The 26,603-nt window shown below is 43.5% G+C and overlaps 2 protein-coding genes across 3 annotated transcripts in view; one reads left to right on the top strand and one right to left on the bottom strand.

The window, feature by feature from the left end:
• Positions 1-11,140, top strand: part of LOC135104285 (uncharacterized) — a 101,957-nt gene extending 90,817 nt beyond the window's left edge. Inside the window, exons 6-12 of one of the 2 annotated variants that reach the window (XM_064011498.1) lie at positions 933-1,187; positions 1,585-1,880; positions 2,737-4,513; positions 5,049-5,299; positions 5,652-5,787; positions 6,305-8,140; positions 8,714-11,140. In XM_064011498.1, the coding sequence (XP_063867568.1) occupies positions 933-1,187; positions 1,585-1,880; positions 2,737-4,513; positions 5,049-5,299; positions 5,652-5,787; positions 6,305-8,140; positions 8,714-8,877 (4,715 nt within the window). In that variant the 3' untranslated portion in view covers positions 8,878-11,140. Of the gene's footprint in view, positions 1-932; positions 1,188-1,584; positions 1,881-2,736; positions 4,514-5,048; positions 5,300-5,651; positions 5,788-6,304; positions 8,152-8,713 lie in introns of both variants that reach the window. The other variant, XM_064011499.1, reaches the window with a different exon arrangement.
• Positions 9,473-26,008, bottom strand: LOC135104286 (uncharacterized). Its single transcript, XM_064011500.1, has 2 exons — positions 21,329-26,008; positions 9,473-15,027 (listed from the first exon to the last, which is right to left on the bottom strand). Exon 1 carries the CDS (start codon positions 21,910-21,912, stop codon positions 21,436-21,438), a length of 477 nt encoding a protein of 158 aa, XP_063867570.1. The 5' UTR covers positions 21,913-26,008; the 3' UTR covers positions 9,473-15,027; positions 21,329-21,435.
• Between the last annotated feature and the right edge of the window lie 595 nt (positions 26,009-26,603).

The raw sequence follows: 26,603 nt of genomic DNA, 5'->3' as shown, positions 1-26,603 counted from the left end.
GATGTGTAGGTAAGATTTATCATATAATTTTCGTTGTGGAAAATCGTAAGCAGTCAGAACTTAAACACCACACAAATACAGACATGTTCAGGGAATCAGTTCTTTCTTCGCAGTATCTGCACAAAATCCCGCCCCACGTCGTACAACTAATCCCACTTTTAACATATTTTAAGGTAGGACCACCAGTCATTACCTCCCAAATCCTAATTAAAGTTCTGTCCCACGTCACTCCACCTTCACGATGGCTGGCTATGTTGCGTTTGACTTACTGCTCTTGCACGTATTTCTTTTTGTTGCGCAGAAAATAGTGATGTCAATCTTGATACCTTGGGTTACGTTTGTGTTCTTCTCTCATGAAAGCAACGCACCCCAAGTATTAATGAAAGCAAGGAAGACGTGTTAGTTCACGCGAGTCCACAACAATGCAAGATGGCCTTCGCTTAGCGTTACGATGCTGAACACTTTATGTGTTTACTTGTGAATTAAGTAAAACATTTCAATAATTTGGTTATTTTTTTCTTTATTATTAAAAGCATTATACAGTAAGTTTTTGAAACTTCAAAACTAATCCTACCTAATACAGTATTTTAATCTGCAAACTGGGAAGGATTTCCCCTGAAGACACTGAAAAGAAGTGTAGTGTTACATGTAAGTTCATATCATGCAGTTATAGTCTCTGCAGCACACCATGATGTGCATTGTGATGTGGTGAAAATTAAGTTCTAATGTAGCTCTGTGACATGATGTAATTTTGTCCGAGTGTAGTAGATTAATACATGCACAATTCTTATTTCTCAAGAGAGTTACTGTTAAGAATCAAGAATAATAACCCAAAACTCTTCAGATTCTATATGAAATCAATCCCAAATTGATATACTCTAGAAACTGCAAATGTAAAAAGTGAAAGAAATAATTTGAGCATTTTCATACAGAAGGAGAAGCATCACCAGGAGCCCTGCTGAGGGACACCACAGGTGGCTACCTCTCATCTGTGGCAGAGCTGCGGGCACCATCCCCTGAGGCAGCTGCCCACTATTTAGATGTTGCCATTGCTGCCAGATCTTCTCTTGCTGCACAACACCTGCAAGCCAGCCAACAGCAGCCTCTGGTCACCTCAGGATCAGCCACCTTACTCTACACACTCCACATCTACCAGTATGCAGTAGACAAGTCAGGCAAAGGTGGTGGTGAGTATAATAACTTGTGTAGAATCATAAACCATGGGATACATGACCTAAGCTATGGAAGCTCATGACAGGGAAAATGGTACAAAGAAAATCCTTTGCTATTGATTGTACCTTAGATGTAATTCAGTGGAAATTGCAACAATCCCAGCATGTAGATCTACTTAAATGAATAGCTACCTCAAAAAAATAGGTTCAGTATCATGGCTAGGGTGAAGTAGATTATAGCACAAATGTCAGTTTGGATGTGTAGATGTGCTGTGAGATGCAGTGCAGACAGGTACAGATATATCCTTGAATAACTTATTTTATTCCTTGAAGTATTTATAAAAAGTTATTCTGGTAGTTAAGTTTATTCATATAGTTTGTTCCTTATAATGTAAGTGAACACTTTTTCCAGTTGTCGGTGGCCGTAGTCGCTTTCACATGATTGACGTGGGTGATATGACTGGGAGTGGTGGTGGCATGTCTCTGTCCTCCCTCACCTCAGTACTGCTTGCCATATTCAACGGCCAGCGGTACCTGCCCAATCGGGAAAGTAAATTAACACTCCTACTGAAAGAAGCACTGGGCTCTGTGACCTGCCATGCTGCTATGGTGGTTCATGTGTCTCCAGCACCACGCCACGTCCAGCACACCCTTGCCACCCTCCAGCTTGCCTCCAGGGTACACCGGATGAGACGCAAAAAACTTAAGGTATTTACATATTAGACTGAAGTATGTATATTGAGAGAGATATAGGTAAGTAAGATGGTAAAAGTTCATGTGATAATGTGATAGGAAGGTGAAAGTGGACATTGACCTGAAGGTGTAGAATGGGGGTTTAGATCTTCTTTCTACTTTATGTAATACCTGTGGCTTTTGGGATGAGTTAAGCTGCAGAATTTTGGAGTATTGTAATTTGCAACTTGCAGGATAGGTGGGTGAGATAGACAAGAGATTGGACTAAATGGTTAGCCCTTTGAGTAAATAGAGGAGTTTCCTTATATATGTGATTTGTGGATTAAGAGAGAAGTATAATGCTTTGTCAATAAATATTGAGGAGTGAAGGAGGAAGATGTTTGCAGCTGAAGTGTACAGAGATGGGAATGTTCAGTGAACTGTGTACTGCATTACTGAACGACAGATCTGTGATCACAAATCAAAGACTGAGAGAGGAAAGAAAGTTAAGCATATTAGTTTAGAAGAGGTAGCTTGAAAACATTTGGATTCTTAAAAAGAATGATGGAAAGTGATTAAATGAAAGAAGTTTATCTGAATTTAGTTGGTTCAGGTGGTTGATGATTGGAAGAAAACTTGAAATTATGGTAATAAAGTTGCCCATAAGGACATCAGAGTCCTGGACCTGTACAGGAAAGTTGTTAGGTGAGCCATCATGAGGTCAAGACAAAATGATGATGATTATCCAAAAGCTAAGTAATCAGTAGATTACACAATTTTAATATCTAATCCCACATTTAATTTATAGTTTCTATCTTTTTCCATTATCTTCCATGTACTTTGCCTAATGACTTAATCTTAGCAATTAATGCCTAGAAATTGTTCTTTTCAGGGTCTTGGAGGGTCAGGCTCTGGAGGAAGCTCTGAGGGTTCGCATGGAAAATCGTCTGGAGAAACTTCTGCTGGGTCTTCATCAATGGACTTCTCCTCATCAGAACAGTCCTGTGACACTGTCATCTATATTGGGGGTGGTGGTCCTGGGGACACCACAGACAATGAGCACCCACCTGTATTCATGCCACACCACACTAACCAGCAGGTGTGGCCCATTACACGGCTGAGGTCCATGGAGCACTTGAGGCCACACTCAGCTTCCCCAACTCCAGCGTACACACGGCGAGCTGCTTCTGCCAGTCCCACACCAACTTCGCGTTCAGTGCCCAATGCTCACCCTCAAATGAAGCCCCGCCCACCACCACGTACAGTCAGCACTGCCAACAACTCTGCTGGGAAAGTTGCCCTTGCAGGTGGCTTTATACGACACCAACCAGGCGTGAGCCACATAGCTTACAACAACAACAATAATGCAGCACAGCAACCACTTCTTTCATCCTTCAAGCCACAAGTTGCTCTTGGACCTCTAGTTCCTGGTGATCTGAGACATTTCAATTATAATGCTTATGAAGAACCAAATAATTTGGTTCCTATGTTTCAACAAACTAGGCTTCCTATGTCTGCCCAAATGCAAAATCAGAGGCAGTTAGAACAGCAGCAACAGCAACAACAGTTTCACCAGCAACCATCACAACAGCAGCAACAACAGATGCAGTTGCAGCAACAAGCACACCAACTGCAGAAGTCACAAAAACATCAACAGTTACAAAAGGTTCAACAGATGCAGCAACAACAACTTAAGTTTCAACAACAATTACAACAACAACCTCAAAATGTTCACCAGTTGGTACAACATCAACAGTATCAACAGTTTCAGCAGCTGCAACAGCAGAATCAAAAACTCATTCAAATGCAGCATTACCAACAACATATGCAGCAGCAGCAACAGCAGCAGCAGCAGCAGCAGCAGCAGCAGCAGCAACAACAACAACAGCAACAGCTGCAGCAGCAGCAACAGCAACAGCAGCAATCACAGATGCAGCAGCAAGTGCGTCACCTTCCCAAAGGAGCAGTTGATGGTGTGATATCTGACGAGCAGTGGATTGATGGGCCACGGGTGCACAAGTCCAGGGTCACAGCAGCTCAGAAAATTAAAACAAATAAAGCTGAAACTTGGGTGGATGGTCCACAGATGACTCCAATAGGTTATGGCTTCATGGATGACCACAAGAAGACCATGATAGAGCAGTGGGTGGCAGTACAAACAGCACAGGTGGTGCAGCAACTAGAGCAGCAGCAGACTGTGCCTGCCCAAATGCCTGCTCAAGCTCCTACCACCCAGCAAGAATTCACCCACCTTACACAGTTCCGCACATGTGAGGAATCCACACTGGACAGTGACCAAGACACACTCAGCGAGGATCCACCCTCAGGGCCAGGCCGGCCAACAGGTTCAGACAGCAACCTGCCACCACAACCAAACCTTATTGAAGAGCTGGAGCGGAAAAATCTCATTCCTGCTGAGACCTCAAATGAGACTGAAGAAAAACCAAGTTCTCCACATAGTGAACCAGAACCTCTGCCAAAAGAGCCAATCTTGGATGAGAAGAGCACAGAGCCACACTGCTCACCAGATGAAGCCTCTGGTGCTGATGAGCCATCTATTGATGACATATGCTCTCAGTGTGAAGCCTTAGCTGAGGAGTGTGAGGAGCTGAGTTCCCTTCTGTCATGTGAAGAAGAGGAGTGCAAGCGTCAAGCACACCAAGGCTTAGGTGAGTATTGCTAGTGTCACTTGACCAGCATATATATAGTGCTATGAAGTGTGTTCAACACCATCTTCCATGCTTTTCATTTATGACTACCAGACATCTGATTCAGTGAAATTCACAGTTCCACATCTAATTAACTGTGTGTGTGTGTGTGTGTAGTTTAAGAAAGTATTAGTCTACTTTATTGTGTCATAGAGATATCTAGATTTTATTCTTACTGAACTTAATTGCTAAAAAAATGAAACTGTATGAGGAAAAGACATAATGAAAGATGACATTAGGCAAATCAGTTTTCAGTATTTTGAAAGATATTTTCTGTCTGTCTTGCTTGTGCCTTTCATAAAAGAGAATCCTTTGATTTGAGAATGATGGAAAAAGCTTTATTATGAGAAACACTTGGACTTCTCATATGTCTATTCATCCTCCTCTGATGGTCAGATTTAGTAGTTAAAATAGTTAATTTATTTCTTCAATTTGTGGTCCTGTAAAAAGTGCCTCCATTTAAGTCCCCTCTCTTTATCACATCTGTTTTCCTCAGCCACGGTATTGGAGGAACCTGAGCTTGAGGCAGACATGATTGGTGAGGACCAGGACCAGGACCAGGACCAGAGCAAAACACTGGATGGGGAAGAGGGTGAGGTGGAAGAGAGCACAGAGGCCACCCATGATCCTGTCAAGAGGGGATGGGTGAGGCGGTCAGTAGCTTCATCTGGCACTCACCACTCCACCGAGTTGATTGAGGTCCAGGTGCCAGATCATCCAGCAATCACCATGGACTGTTGTGTGCAGGTAAAGCATTACTAATATTAGGAGTGGTGGAGAGGCTCTTCACACATACAAATGTATTTCATCAATCACTGTTCAGTGTTGTCCTTCATTGCTAAATTTCTCAGCTCTGTGTTATTAATCCAGTCAATCAGTTTGTTGCAATCATATCAATTTCGGTGGAATTTTATTTTCAGCACATAAAATTTTTATTAAACACACTCTAAAGTTACTCATATAGAACTTATAATTGATACTTCCACACCAGAACACCAGGCATTCTGAAGGAGATATATAAATCATGCATGGGATTTGATGAGACCTTTGCATGGAAAGTAAACATGTAAATGCTCAGACATTTGTTTTGATCCCCAAGGTCTGTGAAGAAGACATTCTGCGAGCTTTGGCAGACACACCTTGCCAGAGTGAAGTAATGAGTGTTGAGACCAGTGATGATCACCCTCTCCGGGTCCTCTCTGAAGAAAATCTCACTTGTGCTTCCACATTCACTGGTAAGTTGGAATTAATTTTCCTAAAGTCAGTTATGGTGAAAGGTAAGAGAAAAGTTCTAAGTATTTATTGACACTTGAATGGTATGGAATAAATAATGTTACCTGTTATTCACTTACTGGCAAGCTACACCTAATTTGATGTGGTTTGTACCTTCCCAGCAATTGCCTCTTCATTCAGTGATTAAAAAGTTACGCAGAAGCTAGCTGTCATGCGCAACATAACCAGCATGGCTCAAAATTAACTACAGGATTTTATTTTGATCCAAAATTAACTTCAGGATTTTATTTTCATTTATGATTTTGAATATAAATGTCATTATATGAAGGAAAGTTGTTAAAATAGGGCTTGGATCACTGTGCACTTCAAAACATTTAATATGTACTTCCCCCTAAAGGAAGCTGATTTACATTAAGCAACAGACTCTGTGTAAGAACACCTTTTCCTGGGTTATTTTAGACTATGCTAGAATAATAAAAATAGTTCATCTGAGTATTCATTTGTTTTTTTTTTTTTCAGATTCATACTCTCAGATTGGAGAGACGGGTGATGAAGATGATTCAGATGATGACGACTCTCGACCCTTCAGTCTTTTTGAGGTGACGGACTATGGCAGAGTCTGCCAAGACCTGAGTCTGGCTCTTCAGTCCAATGTAGCCAATCGCAACCTTCATGAGTTAGCAAAAATTCATGATTTGTATCGCACTCTTGCCAGACAGAGTCCAAGGGTTCATGCAGGAGGCCCAAGGCTACAGGCAGCCACACTAGCAGAAATTTTAACCAATAGCCATGACCCTCTGCTAGAGGAAAAGAAACCTCTTGAAGATGACAGCATTTGTAGTGAACCAGCCCAGGCAGATGGAAAGCTGTGCCGTCAGTGTAACAAGCGACAACTGCATCACGGGGACAGTATTCTGAGGCTGGAATCAGCCCTGAGGAGCAAGTCACAGTGGCTCAGTCGACCGCTGGACACCATGGAGGATTCTGCAAGTGACAAGTGCATTGGAACAGAGGACTTAGATTTCCCGGAGGATCATTGCACATGTGATGTCCAAAGTGATCTCGTGCCGTATATTCCTTCAACGTTTTTCAATTTCTCTCCCATTCACAATCCTGATAGCCTGTCACATGCAAATCTGACACGCCAAGCCTCAGAAGCTAGTCTACGTTTAATGGATGCCCCACTGGCAGACTCCACTGAGAAGTTAGTAGATCGAGTGCCTGTCAATGGAGTGCCACTCCCAGAGTTTATAGAAGATGTTGAAGCTAATGTTGTCCTCTGCAACCCAGTGCAATATGATTACACTAAAGATGATGACTTGTTTGATGGAAATGATGATCGGACAGTGACTGGGAAGAGTGATAATGAGAGTGACTGTGTTAGTAATATAAGTGAAGATTCAGAGTATATGATGCAAACTTCTAAACTTTCTAAATTCCTATGTGTAGGTGTTGGTAAAAGTAAATCAAAAACCCCTTATAAAGTAGCAAAGCAGAATAATAATAAAATTATAGAAAATAAGAAAAATACAGCAAAACTTAAAGATTGTAAAGTTAAAGTTCCAGCCAAAAGTAGAGAAAATTCAAAATCTCCAGATCGTAATTCAAAAAACTTGATAAAGTCTCCCTCCCGAGTGGTCTCACAAAGTGCAGCGAAACAAAGTGTTAGCAGACGAAGCGATACCTCCCTCTCAGTCCGCACCCGTTGGGGAAAGTCAGCTCGTGTGGGGGCAAGCAAGCCCCCTCCTGTGGGCTCAAGGGGTAACTACAGATACACATGCACCCTCATGTACCCCCCTGATGCTGCCACGCCCACTGAAGGCTACGACTCAGGCCATGACTCTGGAGCAGCAACCCAAGGCAGTGCAACTCCTTTGGAATGTGCTGAGTCTTGGAGAACTGGCCAGAGTCTGCCTCCCCACCAGCACCATGAGCACCACCACCACCCAGCTACCAACAACGGCTCACTAGGCACCAACCCATCACTGGGTGAGTCCTCTGGCTATGAGAGCATTCCACGGGACTCAGAGTGTTCCTCCTTCAGCTCCTCCCAGGACTCCGAGATGGACGAAGAACACCGCAGGGAGGCCCAGGCCCACTCTTCAGGTCTTCTGCCACCTCGCACTCAGCCCAAAACTCAGCATCCTGGTGGTCCAACCAAGGTGCAAGTCGAGGACTGGTCTGAGGAAGACGTAAAGAGATACGAGGGCCGGCCGAGCGCTGCCGAGGTGCCACAGCTCAGGGCATACCGACAGCAAGTGTTGTCTTTGAAATCAGAGCAGCAGGCACTCAAGGCTGACCTTGCCCAGGCCAAGGGAAGTCTTAATGTGCCCTCTGGCTCCTGGAGCTACGAACGTAAGTCAAATGTACGTATGCAACTGCACCATTTTGTTTTGTTTTTTGAAGATATCAATCATTTTGATTTTAAAGTTTTGTAAGATTGAAAATTTGCAGATAATTTTTTGTTAGAAAAATTAGTAACCTACTGCAAGCTCCCTCTGCAATTGCCCTGCTTAACGAATACGTAGACATCCTGTACTTCCACTACTTCAGTAGCAGGAATGTGATTCCTTGTTTAAATATGCATAATTTTTATTTGTCATTCACACCCTCTTTTTACCTTTGATCTGTAGTGTTTTCCCCCTCCCATAACTGAGATTTTGGCCAGTAGTGCTACCTAACACATTTGAACTTGTGCATTCAATCCCTGATCTCTGTAGAGCATTGCACATACAGTAGACTGTAACTTGTAATATCAAAGGAAGACTCTAGAAAGTATTCAGCATACTAAATGTTATTAGAGAAATCTTCAGTGCTCATTGCTTGTGAGAGAAAAATGTATATATTACACCAAGCTTATTTCCACCTTTGCCATGGTGAACTTTTATGAATCGCAATCCACACTCACACTTTATTTCATCTTTGCAGTACATGTAAAGGAGGATTCACCGCTAGACAGACGCACTTATGTGGAAGCACTCGCGAGGGAGACGATCATTTTACGCAAACGTGTGGCAGCTGCCCAGAGCCGCATCCTTTTGGCCACATCATTCCTGCCCTGCCAGCGACGACGGGAGACCCTGATAAACTGACAGCCACGGCTGCTCTGAGATCCCAGGATTTCTTACTCTCACTCTTTGTGTTCCTCTTTTTGGCCATACTGTTTGAAAATATTTGCAATACATTTTAGAGTCCACTTCATTAATTCATGTAATTTATTTATATTTAGTCATTGGTTGGTGATTTGCTGTACTGTGCTCAGCATCACAGACTCCATTGCAATAATTCTGTCACCTGTGGATGAGTGACCATGTAACAGTTGCATACAGTGTGCCCTTGTCTGCTGATTGGCCTACATATTGCACTCAATTTCAAGATACAAGATTATTTCTATCCCCATACTTTTGATTCTTAATGCTGCACTTTTTAAAGTGCAATAAGTGGAATAAGTAAGCCAGTCAGTGCACAGGAGCATCATCCAGTAAGTGTCATCTTGTGCACATGTCCTCTGGCAAGATTACTGCCTGAGTCTGATGAGACTTTTGGTATACATACTTGTATATTAAATTGTTAATTTTTTTTATCTGAGATGACCAGCATCTAGGGACCAAAGTGCCACAATAAAGGAAGTGCAAAAATACTGCTTTATTACAGAAAATTACAATTACATTCATGCCTTTACAGGTAGTGTGCTCTCTCTCTCTCTCTCTCTCTCTCTCTCTCTCTCTCTCTCTCTCTCTCTCTCTCTCTCTCTCTCTCTCTCTCTCTCTCACAGCCCACAGGCCCCACAGTATGTTTATAAACCCACAGTCACTCACCACAGCCCCTCACCTAATAGAAAAAGTCACCCACCCACCCACCCACCACAGCCCACAGGCCCCACAGTATGTCACCCACAGCATGTTTATAAACTCAGTCATTCACCTAATAGAAAAACACTCCCATCCCTCCCTTGCCCTCTTCTCACCACGGCCTCCAATGCATACACATTCAAACATTCATAAGCATACCTTTACATCTTTGGTCTTCTCTCTACTCTTCACCAATCCACACTGCACAAGGGTCAGTCAGTTACGCAGCATTCATGATCTTTTTCACATCAGGATCCAATGGCAGAGCTAAGATAAAAGTACATAAATGTAAAATTGTTTCACTTTTACAAGTTTTCACTTTGCTTGATAATATCACCATAACTGTGTTTGTGGTGAGTTCCCTGTCATCAACCTGCACGCCTGTTTGACAATGTACGAGTATATCTGCCATGGAAAACCCATGGCAAAATTACAGGCATGCAAGTTGGTGACACATGACTCACCTGTCACAATCACATAAAATGATCTTTCATATCAGAGCTAGATATCCTTTTGACTAATCTCATTTCTACCATTCTCTCCTTACAATGTGATGGGCAATTTATTGCTACAAAGACATCTACTAACTTCTGGGTTCGACCCAAGCTGGCATTTTGGTCTTCAGATGCTTGGCACCTATATTGTACTAGAACCTTTCCATTAGATAGCCATAGAGAAAGTCAAGGCAGGCAATGGGCGCCATTCCTGGATTGTGGTAGTAAATAACCAAACTCGTAACATACTGCCATTGTTGTCAGATAATCTATCATCATTATCACTACAGTAAAATAAACTGTTATTTTCAATAAGCCTTTACTACATCCCCATTTACTGGCTAATCCCACCATGTGTGTGTGTGGAGAAAAAGAGAGAGAGAGAGAGAGAGAGAGAGAGAGAGAGAGAGAGAGAGAGAGAGAGAGAGAGAATGCCATTCATGTGATAGCCCCTTGTCACCTCTCGCACACAGCATTCTGGCAGCAAGAACAGCAGTGACGGGATTGGCTACACAGTCTGACCACTACTGGCTGTGTTACTGGACAGCAACAGATGTACTTTTGTTACCAGTTAAACAAACCATGTAGACACTCTTTGGTCCATATACTAGAAAGATGTTTATGCAAGAGTTGTTATACACTTAGATGTGTAATTTATTTATTTTTCTTTTGTTTAGTCTAAGTCAATAGAGTAGGATTTTTTTTTTTTTTTTCTTTTTGGTGAATGTGATTCTTATCTGTATATTTGTGAGCAAATGGTTCTTGTATACCTGAAGTGATGCCGGATTATCTCAGTTGCATAATGGTGTGATTTACATAAGTTCACAGAATACACTCTAATATATAATGAATGTACAGTACATTAGTAGATAGCAATTTACAGAGGTTTGTCCATGTGCAGAAGCCATCAAAGGTACAGATGAGCTCTATCTCTTTTCTATATTTATAAAAGTGGTCTTTTGCCAGCATAGTCATGTATTGTGTAAAATAAATGATTGTTTAGTTACAAATTTAAGGGTTTCATTATATACCTTTCTTCTGTATGTTTTTTCCTACAATAAGACAGCCATTAAGAGAAGGGGACATTCACTTCTCCCAGAACTCTGAAGACTGGATTACTGAATACAGGTGGATGCTGTGTGATGGAGATGGTAAGGGAGGAAATTGGGAGTGTGACAAGAAAACTGGATGTCAGCCTCACCATAACCAGGAGATGACAGGATGTGACACTTGGTGTCATCCTGGTGCGACATGTTGTGACAGACACTCAAACATCGCCAACCTGTCCCTAACAGAAAATACCAACAAACTGTTGAGGTTCACCTCACATTACTGGAGTCCCTGCCATGTGACACCAGCAACATTAGGAGGAGGAGGCAGTAGACACCTGCTGAAATGATAATTACTCCCAGTGAGGTCTAAAGCACTGTTCAGGGGGTGCTGTGAACTTATCATTAAACCCAGCTGTGACCTCACTGAACGTTTCCCTTTGTGTCTCACAACACAAGGGGGCAGTCACAGCCTGCCCTCTAAAGACAACTCTCTTCCTCCTCACAAAACTACAAGCACCTAATAACACACACACCCTTCACCCAAAAATTTTAAAATCATGGCAACTCCTACACCAGCCTTGGAGTCCCCATCTGGGGAGGGGACCATAAATGTCCCCAGGTCGGACTGCCTTTCTGTCGACGACCCTAAGTGTCTTGACACCCCCCTCAACTTTTTCTTCATTAACTTCTGCAACATTCGCAGTCTAAGATCTAATTTTCAATCTGTAGAACACCACCTCTCCTCTTCTAAACCTCATCTTCTTTTCCTCACTGAAACTCAGGCGTCTGAGGCAACTGACAGTAGCCCCTTTTCTGTTCCCTCCTACTTTCTCTATCCTCATTTTCGATCCAAAGCTGGATGCTGTGCTTATGTGCGCAATGACTTAACCTGCTCTCGTGCCCACGCTCTTGAATCTTCCGAGTTTTCCACCATCTGGCTACGACTACAGAGTCACTCTCATACTAAATTTATCTGTGCTGTATACCTCTCTCCTAACTCCTCTGACTGTAAGAAATTCTTTGACTTCTTAACTTCCAAAGTGGAGCACATTCTGACCCTCTTCCCTTTTGCAGAGATCTCCATTCTTGGAGACTTCAATGTTCACCACCAGCTTTGGCTTTCCTCTCCCTTCACTGACCATCCTGGTGAACTAGCCTACAACTTTGCTATCCTCCATGACCTAGAGCAATTGGTGCAACACCCTACTCGTATTCCTGACCGTCTTGGAGATACCCCCAACATTCTTGACCTTTTCCTGACCTCTAATCCTTCTGCTTATGCTGTCACCCTTTCTTCTCCGTTGGGCTCCTCCGATCACAATCTCATATCTTTATCTTGTCCTATCACTCCAATCCCTCCTCAGGATCCCCCTAAGCGAAGGTGCCTCTGGCGTTTTGCCTCTGCTAGTTGGGGGGACCTGAGGAGGTATTTTGCTGATTTCCCTTGGAATGACTACTGCTTTCGTGTCAGAGACCCGTCTTTGTGTGCTGAGCGCATAGCAGAGGTGATAGTGTCTGGCATGGAGGCGTACATTCCTCACTCTTTTTCTCGTCCTAAACCTTCTAAACCTTGGTTTAACACAGCTTGTTCTCGTGCTATACATGATAGAGAGGTGGCCCACAAAAGGTACTTAAGCCTTCCATCACCAGAATCTCATGCACTTTATATTTCTGCCCGGAACCATGCCAAGTCTGTTCTCCAACTAGCCAAAAACTCCTTCATTAACAGAAAATGTCAAAACCTTTCAAGATCTAACTCCCCTCGTGATTTCTGGCATCTAGCCAAAAATATCTCCAATAACTTTGCTTCTTCTTCTTTCCCTCCTCTACTTCAACCAGATGGCACCACTGCTATCACATCTATTTCTAAAGCTGAACTCTTTGCTCAAACCTTTGCTAAAAACTCTACCTTGGACGATTCTGGGCTTGTTCCTCCCTCTCCTCCACCCTCTGACTACTTCATGCCACGTATTAAAATTCTTCGCAATGATGTTTTCCATGCCCTCGCTGGCCTAAACCCTCGGAAGGCTTATGGACCTGATGGGGTCCCTCCTATTGTTCTCCGAAACTGTGCCTCCGTGCTTGCACCTTGCCTAGTCAAACTCTTTCAGCTCTGTCTGTCAACATCTACCTTTCCTTCTTGCTCGAAGTTTGCCTACATTCAACCTGTTCCTAAAAAGGGTGACCGCTCTAATCCCTCAAACTACCGTCCTATTGCTTTAATTTCCTGCTTATCTAAAGTTTTTGAATCTATCCTCAACAGGAAGATTCTTAAACATCTATCACTTCACAACCTTCTATCTGATCGCCAGTATGGGTTCCGTCAAGGCCGCTCTACTGGTGATCTTCTGGCTTTCCTTACTGTCTTGGTCATCCTCTTTTAGAGATTTGGGTGAAACTTTTGCTGTTGCCTTGGACATATCAAAAGCCTTTGATAGAGTCTGGCACAAAGCTTTGATTTCCAAACTACCCTCCTACGGTTTCTATCCTTCTCTCTGTAACTTCATCTCAAGTTTCCTTTCTGACCGTTCTATTGCTGCTGTGGTAGACGGTCACTGTTCTTCTCCTAAATCTATTAACAGTGGTGTTCCTCAGGGTTCTGTCCTATCACCCACTCTCTTCTTATTATTCATTAATGATCTTCTAAACCAAACTTCTTGTCCTATCCACTCCTACGCTGATGATACCACCCTGCACTTTTCCACGTCTTTTCATAGACGTCCAACCCTTCAGGAGGTAAACATATCACGCAGGGAAGCCACAGAATGCCTGACTTCTGATCTTTCTAAAATTTCTGATTGGGGCAGAGCAAACTTGGTATTGTTTAATGCCTCAAAAACTCAATTCCTCCATCTATCAACTCGACACAACCTTCCAGACAATTATCCCCTCTTCTTCAATGACACTCAACTGTCCCCCTCTTCTACACTGAACATCCTCAGTCTGTCCTTTACTTATAATCTGAACTGGAAACTTCACATCTCATCTCTAGCTAAAACAGCTTCTATGAAGTTAGGTGTTCTGAGACGTCTCCACCAGTTTTTCTCACCCCCCCAGCTGCTAACTCTGTACAAGGGCCTTATCCGTCCATGTATGGAGTATGCTTCACATGTCTGGGGGGGTTCCACTCATACTGCTCTTCTAGACAGGGTGGAATCAAAAGCTTTTCGTCTCATCAACTCCTCTCCTCTGACTGTCTTCAGCCTCTCTCTCACCGCCGCAATGTTGCATATCTAGCTGTCTTCTACCACTATTTTCATGCTTTGCTCTTCTGATCTTGCTAACTGCATGCCTCCCCTCCTTCCACGGCCTCGCTGCACAAGACTTTCTTCTTTCTCTCACCCCTATTCTGTCCACCTCTCTAATGCAAGAGTTAACCAGTATTCTCAGTCATTCATCCCTTTCTCTGGTAAACTCTGGAACTCCCTGCCTGCTTCTGTATTTCCACCTTCCTACAACTTGAATTCCTTCAAGAGGGAGGTTTCAAGACACTTATCCACCAATTTTTTACCACTGCTTTGACCCTTTTATGGGACTGGCATTTCAGTGGGCATTTTTTTTATTAGATTTTTGTTGCCCTTGGCCAGTATCCTTCCTACATAAAAAAAAAAAAGGAAAAAAAACCATGGAGGCCCATTCACTTCCTTCAGCTGTCATCCTCATGAGGACCATCCCTCTCCATTGTCCCCTACTACTGTCCAGGAGGCTGTCCATAAACTTCATTCCTGGTGTACCTCATGCTCTCCTTTCTGCTCTCCAGCAGTCAGTCTCACAAACTTCATCTTATATCCTTCTGCCACACTCAATGATGCTCCTCTCCATAGTTGCTCTGCTCAGTGACAACCCTGAAAAATGTGATCATTAAACATCACTAAACAATAGAAAAATATATATACCAAGAAATCATTCACAAACAATAAGTCTAGCAATCATTTTTTCCTATAACCAGCTAAACATCTGCCATTAGACTGTTTGGATGTGTTTGGGTATGTTTGGATGTGTTTGGGTGTGTTTGGAGATGTTAGGAGATATTTGGTGTGTCTGAGGATGTTTGGGGGAGTTTGGGTGTGTTTAGGATATATTCATACAGACAGAATGACACAAAGCACATCAGTTGTATGACCAGTACATAAGGTCACCATTACTCAGGAAGCCACAGGACACCACACACTGGTTAAAGGACATGCAAGGCTGGACACTGCAGGACATTTAAATAAGAAAAATATATAAAAAATGAAAAATAAACAAACAATTTCCATCATTCGTTACTCGTGAAGACTAGAGGGGCGTGCCTCACAGCCATGGTGGTACACCACTGCTGCCAGTCCAATTGTCCTTGGTCTTGAGGACCACCTGATCCAGCAGTGCATTAGAGGTGCAACATCTGGCCATATAGCCTGGCACTGGAGACTGGTCCATAGGAACTTGTCTAGGCCAGACTTAAACTTCTCCACTGAGCACCCACCAGTAATTGCTCACACCTCTTTTGGCAGTGTGTTGGAAATCCTTGGACCCTCGTACATTAAGCTGGATATCAGTAGTCTTGGTCCTCTCAGGGGCTCTGGTGGGCAGATTCTTCCTCCTGCACTTGTGTCTCATCCTCTCTGTGGTGTACAGCTGCAGTGTAAAAGTTGTGGGGGGGTAGGTACTTGGCCCTCCAGGATCTTCCATATGTAGATGGCCTGGTACCTATCTCCTCTTCACTGCTGGGAATAAAGCTTCAGCTCCTTGAGTCTGTCCCATTAGTTGAAGTCTCCTATTCCTTGGATCTGCCTGGTGAATGACCTCTGCACTGCCTCCAGCTGTTGTATGTTGTCTATATTGTTAGGCAACCAGGCAACCAGTAGTCCAGCAGAGGCGGCACCAGGGTCTTTCAGGGGGTGAGCATTGGTTGTGGCTCCCTGGTGGTAAAAGTTCACAGCACCCATGCCATGCTCTTGGCTTTATTGACTGCCTTCATGATATGCTGGTGGAAGGAACAGTCCTCACTGAAATACACACCGAGGCATTTTACATGTGTGTTTGGGTTTATTTCCTGTCGTCTTCCTGTGTAGACTTTTGTTGCTTCTTTCATCACTTGATTTTCTCCATGCCTTAACATCTGGAACTTATCATCATTAAATGCCATGTTGTTTGAGGCTGTCCAGGAATACATAGTGATGAGGTCTTCTTGAAGGCACTGAACTTCTGAGTTTGTGATGGGATAACTTATGTTAGTGTCATCAACGAAAAAGGAGAGGAATGTGTTTGTCACTCCTTCGCTGGTCACCCAGATGGATGAGGAAGAGGAGGGTACCCAGGACGAACCCTTGTGGCACTCCACTTGATACCAGTGCCTCTTCTGATTTGTGACCATTGACAGTGAGAAAGGCGTGGGTCCACACACCGAGCTTCCCGCCTATGCCTAAACAACTCATCTTGTGGAGTAGGATGCCGTGGTACACCTTATCAAAAGTTTTGGCAAAGTCAAGGAACACAACATCCACATTTATTCCTTCAGCAAGGTTGTGCAGGACCCAGTCATGGTGTGCCAGGAATTTGGACAGGCAGGATCTTCCCTTCCTGAAACCATGTTGGTTATTCTAAATAGTTAATTATTTGGTTCTGATACACTTCTCAAAGATCTTAATGAGGTGCAGTGTGAGGGCCACTGGTCTGTAACTTTTTGGCAGGCTCATGTCTCCTCCTTTATATATAAGGGCTCACTATAGCAGATTTGAGTTGCTGCGTTATTATTCCACTGTTGAGGGAGCACTGCCACAGCTTACACAGTGGCTGACCCAAGGCCTTGCTGTACTTCAGGAGCAGGATGGCTGACACTCCATCAGGACCAGCTGCTGAGTTTGGTTTCAGCTCTTTGATGGTCTTTTCTATATTTTCCACTGTGATGGTGATGTCTGTTATTTTTGGATGGAGTGTGTTGTCTGCAAAAAAATTCTTGTGGGTTGTGGACAATTTGGTGTGGCTGAAGGGAGCTGAATACACTGTTATATTGCTTAAGTAACAGTTGGTTGGTTTCTTTTGGTTCATCTGATATTATCCCCTCAGTTTTCCATTGAAACTGTCTTTTTACTTTTGAAAAATTTTTGCAGTAACTGAAGAAATATTTGGGATTATGTTTGATGTTACTAACTGCTCTACTTTTTTATTTATTTATTTATTTTTTTTATTTCTTTACTTTGTGTAAGATAGCTTTAGTTTCTGTTCAATCTCTAACACTTAGTTGGTGAGAGCTCTTTTCAGTATTTCTTGATAAGAAGTCCGTCCCCCCCATTCCACCCCAAGCCCCAAACCCCTCAAACAAGCTTGGGGGCCTGTGGGGAATTGGGGGTTTGGGTGGGGATGAAAAATAAGTGAAATAAAGGCGTTCAAAAATCTAAGGAAATTTACCTGAAAATTTTGAATTTCCCTAACCTATCCTAGCCCCTAGACCCCTCCTGCTTGGATGTTAATATAACCTAGCATAACCTTACCTAATAATCTAACCTAATCTAACCTAGCTGATAGGGCTGCGCCTCCCCTGGACCCCCTCCCCAACTAGGACATTAACCTGACCTAGCATAACCTAACCTAACATGACCTAACCTAATGAGGGACCTCAAAAATTATACTGTTATGCCTTACTGGTGTGGTGTGGAGATTCTCAAGGCAATGGAGATGGGTACAGTTTGCAGCTTCCTTAATAAACACACAGAACCTCTTCCTTATGTCTGTATATCGCATCTTAACCATTGTTGTTGCTAAATATATCACACAGTGACTTCTTTTCCTATTGAACAGTGGCACTGTTCGCTTTACCTCCCTCCACTGGGTAGCCATTTTAACAAATGACAGTAAGCCTCTATCAGAACGCCTGACACGTCTCTAAAACAAATGAAAGGTGCAACTGAACCTACCATGGAAAGTCATAATTGGTGGATTCAGGAGTGGCTTCATCAGTGGCAGCTTGTGATTGGGGGATCAGCTGTACAGACACCATGAAATCCTAATATGCCACTACCCACAATTCCCAGTTATGAACATAAAAAAAATAAAAAATAAAAAATAATTTCAATGTTTACTCTTGACTGGTGTCCTTCCTACACTGGACTTAGAAAATGTCAAATTTCTCCATACTCGCAAGTGCTATTACAGCCATACTAGACACGTGCCCTCCAATATTTTTACATTTACGACAAGGTCACCAAACCCTTCTCCATCATAACATGCGAGTTTCGTGTTTGTAGGTAACATGGACACAATATCTTGATTAAACCTCTTTTCCTTCCCTCATCATGGATATTTGTGAGCTTTTGTTGATGGAGGTTCTCTTCCTTTTGAGAATTTTTGTCTCTGGGTATGTGAGTGTCTTCCTGTTTATCTCCAACATTGGAATTTGGGTGTAACGTATCTCCAGCAACTTGGTGGTCATAGCTTCTAGCATGGCATTGCAGTCGTCTCCCTCTAAGGCTTGTTCCCAGTCCACTTCACTGGTAGCATACAGCACTTCTCCCCACATAATATTTTCACTGAAAAAAAATGCAGTGTGAAGGGTGAAGCCTCTAACATGCTGCTGTCTGATCTCCTCATATGACCTCCTGTGTATGTTGTATTAATGGTGATGAGGTTGTGGTCGGAGAAAATTGTCCTGTTGAGTCTGTATTTATTTACGGATTCCTGGTTATTGGAGAAGAGATCCAGGGTGTTGTTTGGTGGGTATCGTTATATGCTGTGAGGAGAGTCGGACATTGAAACCTATTTTTACCATTATTTCCAACTTTTCCTTACATTTAAGGTTATACAATGATACTTAAGTTAATTATGGGTCCTTTCCTCACCGTCCAGTGTCCTAAAATAAGGGTAATTTTTTTTTTTTCTTTTATGTAGGAAGGACACTGGCCAGGGGCAACAAAAATCCAATAAAAAAAAAATGCCCACCAAAATGCCAGTCCCATAAAAGGGTCAAAGCAGTAGTCAAAAATTGATGAATAAGTGTCTTGAAACTTCCCTCTTGAAGGAATTCAAGTCATAGGAAGGTGGAAATACAGAAGCAGGCAGGGAGTTCCAGAGTTTACCAGAGAAAGGGATGAATGATTGAGAATACTGGTTAACTCTTGCATTTGAAAGGTGGACAGAATAGGGGTGAGAGAAAGAAGAAAGTCTTGTGCAGTGAGGCCGCAGGAGGGGAGGCATGCAGTTAGCAAGATCAGAAGAGCAATTAGCGGTAGAAGACGGCTAGAGATGCAACACGGCGGCAGTGAGAGAGAGGTTGAAGACAGTCAGTTAGAGGAGAGGAGTTGATGAGACGAAAAGCTTTTGATTCCACCCTATCTAGAAGAGCAGTATGAGTGGAACCCCCCCCAGACACATGAAGTATACTCCATACATGTTCTTCACCCAGCACTCCAGGTCTCTCAATCCATTTACACAGTCTCTCATTCAACACTGCACTGAAAACTTTACCTATTGTATTCAATACAATAGGTATACAATACCTATTGTATTGTATGCAATTGGCCTGTAGTTCTTCATGTCATTCTTACTCTTAAATCCTCCCTTATGCAACAGATACACTTGGTTCTCATTCCTCTTTCTTGGCACTCTCTCTTCATCCCACACTCGGTTGAATAATTCAGTCATTCTATCTATAACTACCTCCCCACCATTCTTGTAGAACTCATACAGTATATCATCTGGACCTGCTGCCTTGCCATTCTTCTGCCTTCTCACACACCTCTCCACTTCCTCCCTACCAATTCTTTCATCCAGTTCATCTGCATTCTTCCTTTCCAGTGTCACACATCCTTCTCTTACACTAAACATCTCACCTACCCAACCTACTTCTTCCCAGAACCCTTTGATTGCCTCCCTGATTCCCTCCTTCTCTGTTATAACTACACCATCCACTTTTAGACTCTCCACACCAACACTGTTTGACATATTCTCACCTCTCATGAACTTGTACCATTCACGGCCACCTTCCATACCTCTCTCCCTTAAAGATTGAATCACACTCCTTTCACTCTTCACTTTAGCATTCATTATCATTTGTCTTGTCAACCGCTGCTGCTTCACATACACTGCACATGCATTCTGATACTCATTCTCTGCCTCATTGCTTTCATGCCTCTTTTTCCTCAGCTGTCTACACTGTCTACTCATTCTCTTTCGCTCCTTCCTAGACGCTCTGATTTCATCATTCCACCATGGTTTACATACATTCTTTCTTCTACCTACTTTCACAAACCCTATCTGGTTCTCAGCAGCACCCCTCATGTCTTCAACCAGTTCCTCATTCAGATGCTCCACATTATGCACACTTACATCATCCCAGCTTCTCTCACTCATATCAACCAGAAAGTTCTCCCACCCTACATCTCTCAGTCTCCACTTCTTTTTCTTACTTGCCACTTTCACTTCATTCCCACCTTGCATCAAGCACTCCACAACCAGCATGTTGTGATCAGACACAATATCAACCCAACCATCCTCATCTATCCACATATGCGACACAATTTCATGCATTCTTCCATTCACCAACACGTAGTCAATTGACGATTCCTGCTCTCTTGCACTCCAAGTCACACGCCCCTCAGCCAAAGTAACATTCAGATTTTCCGGCTCCAGTTCATCAACAAACTCTCCAAGCATTTCTCCATTCCTGTTCACCTGTTCCCCCAGTATTCCCACATGTGCATTCATGTCACCCATAACTAGCACTCTCTCCTCTCCATGCTCTCTCACAACTTTCTTAAGTATGTCATACTTCTTCCTATTTTCCCTCTCTGCTCTTTCACCCATGACAGTCATGTATGCTACCACCAGTACCACCTTCTCTGGTCTGCCACGACCATCCATGCATTCCACTCTGACTGCAAGCGAATCCACACTACTTGTACACTCCCCCACACCAATCTCCTCTACTTTCAGTCCTCTTTCTTTCTTGTAGAGTAGGGCTACGCCTCCTCCCAGTGTTTCCTGTGTCTTACGCCCCTTTCCAATCATAACATACTCACATCCCTCCATTTGTACATCATCTCTCAGGTAAGTCTCAGTGAGCCCGACTAAGTCGAACCTCCACTCCCTGAGCTCCTTGCATACATCCTCAAACTTGCCCACACCCCATCCTCTCATATTCATACAACCAATCTTCACACATTTACTTGCCTGGGTAGTCTCTTCTCTTCCATGTTCGCTGACATCAGTGGGTCCTCGTCATGCCTCGTCCACACAACACACCTGCCTCGCCCTCATCCACCCAGCCAGTCGACATCCTAGCCTCTCATTCCCGTTGTGGTTGAGGTGGACCGCGGATCAAAGATCCAATCCATGTCTAGCAAGCTCACATTGCCCTTCTTCTCTGCCATCCATTCCATCTTGACCTTCATGAGTTCCATGCATATCTTGCGGTTCGTTTCTCTTTTGACCTTCTCGTACTGCACTCCTTCCCGTGGGTGCCGCAGGACCCCCACCATGGCCACACACATCTTTTCTTTTGCTGCCCTCACTGCTTCTATCACTTCCTTTACTGTTTCTTCAGCACCTGCCTCTACTAAGTTGTTGCCTCCTCCTTGAATCACTAGCAGGCTTCTCTCTTCCATTTCTTGCACTTTTTCCTTGACTTTCCTCTTGACGTCTTGGATCTTAGCACCTCCCATGCTGGTGCACTCAATTTCCCTTCTCACAAAGTCGGGAGTCTTCCTTACCATGCTGTCTCCAATGACACATACTGGGGCCTTCTTGATTACCATTCTCTTCTTCCTTGGGTGTCTGTCAGTTCTAGCCACTTCCACCACTTCTTGCTGGTCTTTTCTCTCTTCAGTCTTCGTCGTCTGTGCTTCTGCCTTTCATCAGGTTTTCTGTCTGGGTGCTCTGCTCCACTCTCTCTTTTTCTTCATCCTGGTTCCTCCACTCATTGAGGCTCTTGCTCAGGCATTCCCTGCAGAGGAACACCAGAAGCTCGAACCCCAGCGCCTTCATGTTGGCCTCCCTCATGCCCACACAGGCTACATGGAACCAGGCCATGCATCTCTCGCATGCCACAGCCCTTTGCCTGTTCGCCACACTCTCCTCGCATGAACCACATGCGCTCATCACCATTTTCAGGGTATTTCAGCACACAGGCAAGAGAAAATAAACCACAAAACTCAGAGAAAACTCAGAGAGCAAGTACAAAGCCACTTGTACACACCGGGATCACTCCTAAGCCAGGCCTTTGGATCGGCAACTCCTGTAGAAGGGGAAAAAAAAAAAAGAGAAACGAACAGCATCCTCTGCACTAATTGTTCCTACATCTGGCATGCCACATTCTCTCCAGAAACTCTCACCGCCTCAATCATCCTTTCATTCGCCTCTCTACACAGTCCCAGCAACACCACCATCCACTCCTTTCCTGTCTTCTCCACTCTTTCATTCCTATCATGCCCTAACTCAGTCAGTATCACTTGCATCATCTTATTCCTGTCTCTGGCATACTTTACACACTCCAGCACCACATGTTCCACCGTCTCATCCTCTCCCAAATCACACATCTGGAACACTTTGCTGCGGGACTCAGACCACCTGTAACTCCTTGCATTCACATCCATACACTGTGCCCTCGCTCGGAAGAGATCATCGCCCAGGCTTCCATCATACCACCTTTCATACCACGGGACCCCTTTCTCCTTGTACCATTCCAGGGTCTTCTTTCTTTCCACCTCATTCTTCCATTCATTCAGTCTCACAGATTTCACTTCTTTGTCTATCTCATTCTTACATTTTCTCACATCCCACTCTGCCTCCTCTTGTTACCACCCATTCACGCTCATTTTGATTCCTCCCTGCCATTCTTATCGCCCACACAACTTGCAATCCATTCCTGTCTGTCATTCTCATGCATCTCTTCCTCCATTTGCTTCCACTTTCATTCCACAGGTACACCTTCCTTGCTATTCTTGCATCATCCATTCTTTCAAGCCTAATCTTGTACCTAAGTGTGGCTTTTGTGAGTCTTTCCCTAAACGTGCTGCATCCCATATCACCTCTCAAGGCTTCAACTGCTGTGCACCTCGGTGCACTCAGTGCCATCCTTGCTACTCTATTCTGGCCCACTTCTAACTTATCAATTTCACTTTCATTCCATGCAATCACATCCATACCATAAATTATACTTGGCACAGCCACACTCTTCCACACTTCTCTCAACACATCATACTTACTTGCTCTCATCCTTGCCACGCTTCCCAATCGACCTACCCACTGGTTTACCATACTTATCTTTTCATTCTTTGCCTTTGCACACCCACTGGGACTCATCCACATCCCTAAGTACTTGTATTCTTGCACCTGCTTCAACTCATTCTCTCCAAGTCTCCATACCACATTACTTTCATCTTCTGACCTATTCACAATCATTACCTTGCTTTTCTCACTGCTAAACCTTACTCAAAAGTCTTTTCCATAGCCATCCACAACATCCAACAAACTTTGAAGCTCATCTGCTGATTCACTTATGACAACTATGTCATCTGCATAAAGAAGCACACATACTTTATCATTCCCCACACTTACCCCTACATTCATTCTTCTCATCCTGGCTGCTAGCTCCTCTGTATACAGGCTAAAAAGGGTTGGTGACAATATACAGCCTTGCCTAACTCCTCTCTCACTCTTCACCCAGTCTGTTTCTAGCTCTTGTGTCCACATACATACTTTGCACTATGTTAACTATCTTTGCACTCAATCCAATCTTTTCAAAGACTCTACCTAGCATTTCTCTGTTCACTCTACCATAAGCTTTTTCTATATCCAGAAAACATAGGTACAACTTAGCCCCATCCTTCTTTTTCTTCTCAATCATTTCATTCACCACAAACATAGTCCTCAGCTCTCCTATCCACACAAAATCCATTCTTTTCTTCACCCAGCACTCCATCTCTCTCAATCCATTTACACAATCTCTCATTCAACACTGCACTGAAAACTTTACCTACTGTATTCACTAATGCAATTGGCCTGTAGTTCAACTCATTCTTACTCTTAAATCCTCCCTTATGCAACAGACACACTCGGCTCTCATTCCACTTTTTTGGCACTCTCTCTCCATCCCACACTCGGTTGAATAATTCAGTCATTCTATCAATCACTACCTCCCCACTATTCTTGTAAAACTCATACGGTATGTCATCTGGACCTGCTGCCTTGTCATTCTTCTGCCATCTCACACACCTTTCCGCTTCCTCCTTGCTGATTCTTTCATCCACTTCATCTGCATTCTTCCTTTCTAGTGTCACATATCCTTCTCTCACACTAAACATCTCACCTACCCCACCTACTTCTTACCAGAACCCTTTGGTTGCCTCCCAGATTCCCGATCTTGATCTTGATCTTGATGGTACAGATGGCACAGGATCACTCCTGAGCTAGGCCTTTGGATCGGCAACTCCTGTAGAAGGGGGGAAAAAAAGAGAAACGAACAGTATCCTCTATCCTAATTGTTCATACACCTGGCACGCCACATTCTCTCCAGAAACTCTTTCACCGCCTCAATCATCCTTTCATTCGCCTCTCTACACAGTCCCAGCAACACCACCATCCATTCCTTTCCTGTCTTCTCCACTCTTTCATTCCTATCATGCCCTAACTCAGTCAGTATCACTTGCATCATCTCATTCCTGTCTCTGGCATACTTCACACACTCCAGCACCACATGTTCCACCGTCTCATCCTCTCCCATGTCACACATCTGGCACACTTTGCTGCGAGACTCAGACCACCTGTAACTCCTTGCATTCACATCCATACACTGTGCCCTCGCTCGGAAGAGAAGATCACCGCCCAGGCTTCCATCATACCACCTTTCATACCTCGGGGCCTTTTCTCCTTGTACCATTCCAGGGTCTTCTTTCTTTCCATTTCATTCCTCCATTCATTCAGTCCCACACATTTCACTTTTTTGTCTATCTCATTCTTCCATTTTCTCACATCCCATTCGGCTCCCACTCTGCCTCGTCTTGTTACCACCCATTCACGCTCATTTTGATTCCTCCCAGCCATTCTTATCGCCCACACAACTTGCAATCCATTCCTGTCTGTCATTCTCATGCATCTCTTCCTCCATTTGCTTCCACTTTCATTCCACAGGTACACCTTCCTTGCTAATCTTGCATCATCCATTCTCTCAAGCCTGATCTTTCACCCAAGTGTGGCTTTTGTGAGTCTTTCTCTAAGGTGCTCCATCCCATGTCACCTCTCAAGGCTTCAACAGCTGTGCACCTCGGTGCACTCAGTGCCATCCTTGCTACTCTATTCTGGCCCACTTCTAACTTATCAATTTCACTTTCATTCCATGCAATCACATCCATACCATACATTATACATGGCATAGCCAAACTCTTCCACACTTCTCTCAACACATCATACTTACTTGCTCTCATCCTTGCCGCGCTTCCCAATCGACCTACCCACTGGTTTACCATACTTATTTTTTTCATTCTTTACCTTTGCACACCCACTAGGACTCATTCACATCCCTAAGTACTTGTATTCTTGCACCTGTCTCAACTCATTCTCTCCAAGTCTCCATACCACATTACTTTCATCCTCTGACCTATTCAGTCATTACTTTGCTTTTCTCACTGCTAAACCTTACTCCAAAGTCTTTACCATAGCCATCCACTACATCCAACAAACTTTGAAGCTCATCTGCCAATTCACTCATAACAACTACATCATCTGCATAAAGGAGCACACATACTTTATCATTCCCCACACTTACCACTACATTCATTCTTCTCATCCTGGCTGCTAGCTCCTCTGTATACAGGCTAAAAAGGGTTGGTGATAATATACAGCCCTGCCTAACTCCTCGCTCGCTCTTCACCTTTCATACCTCCTTGATCTTGATGGTACAGGTGGCTCGGGATCACTACCTTTGGATCGACAAAAAAAAAAAAAAAAAAAAAAAAGTATCCTCATACACTAATTGTTCCTACATCTGGCACGCCACATTCTCTACAGAAACTCTTTCACAGCCTCAATCATCCATTCATTCGCTTCTCTAGTCTCAGCAGCATATTATAATAATAATAATAATACCATCACCACCACCACTAATAATAATACTAGGGAATTTACTACTGAAGCTTCTACTACTAATACCTTCCAGTTCAATGGCTTAACCCTCTGACTGCCACTTGGTACACCTTTCCCTATTTACCAATCACTGAGACACCTTTACTTGTTCTACAGCCACATCCAATCTTTGAACTGCAAAGAAATTGCAAAATGTATTTTTTCACAGCTTACTTGTAGATGCTTATAAATACTTCACACAATGATTCTTGTGCTGATAATTGTGTTGCAGTGAAAGGGTTGAACAGATTTACCTGCAGCATACAATATATCCAATGGGCCACACAAACTGATGGGCTAATTTGATATTCATTTAGTATTCACACTC

This window comes from Scylla paramamosain, chromosome 10 (genome assembly GCF_035594125.1).
Source record: "Scylla paramamosain isolate STU-SP2022 chromosome 10, ASM3559412v1, whole genome shotgun sequence".
NCBI lineage: Eukaryota > Metazoa > Arthropoda > Malacostraca > Decapoda > Portunidae > Scylla > Scylla paramamosain.
The sequence above is the reverse complement of the archived record's forward strand: the minus strand, read 5'-3'. Positions and strand labels throughout refer to the sequence as shown.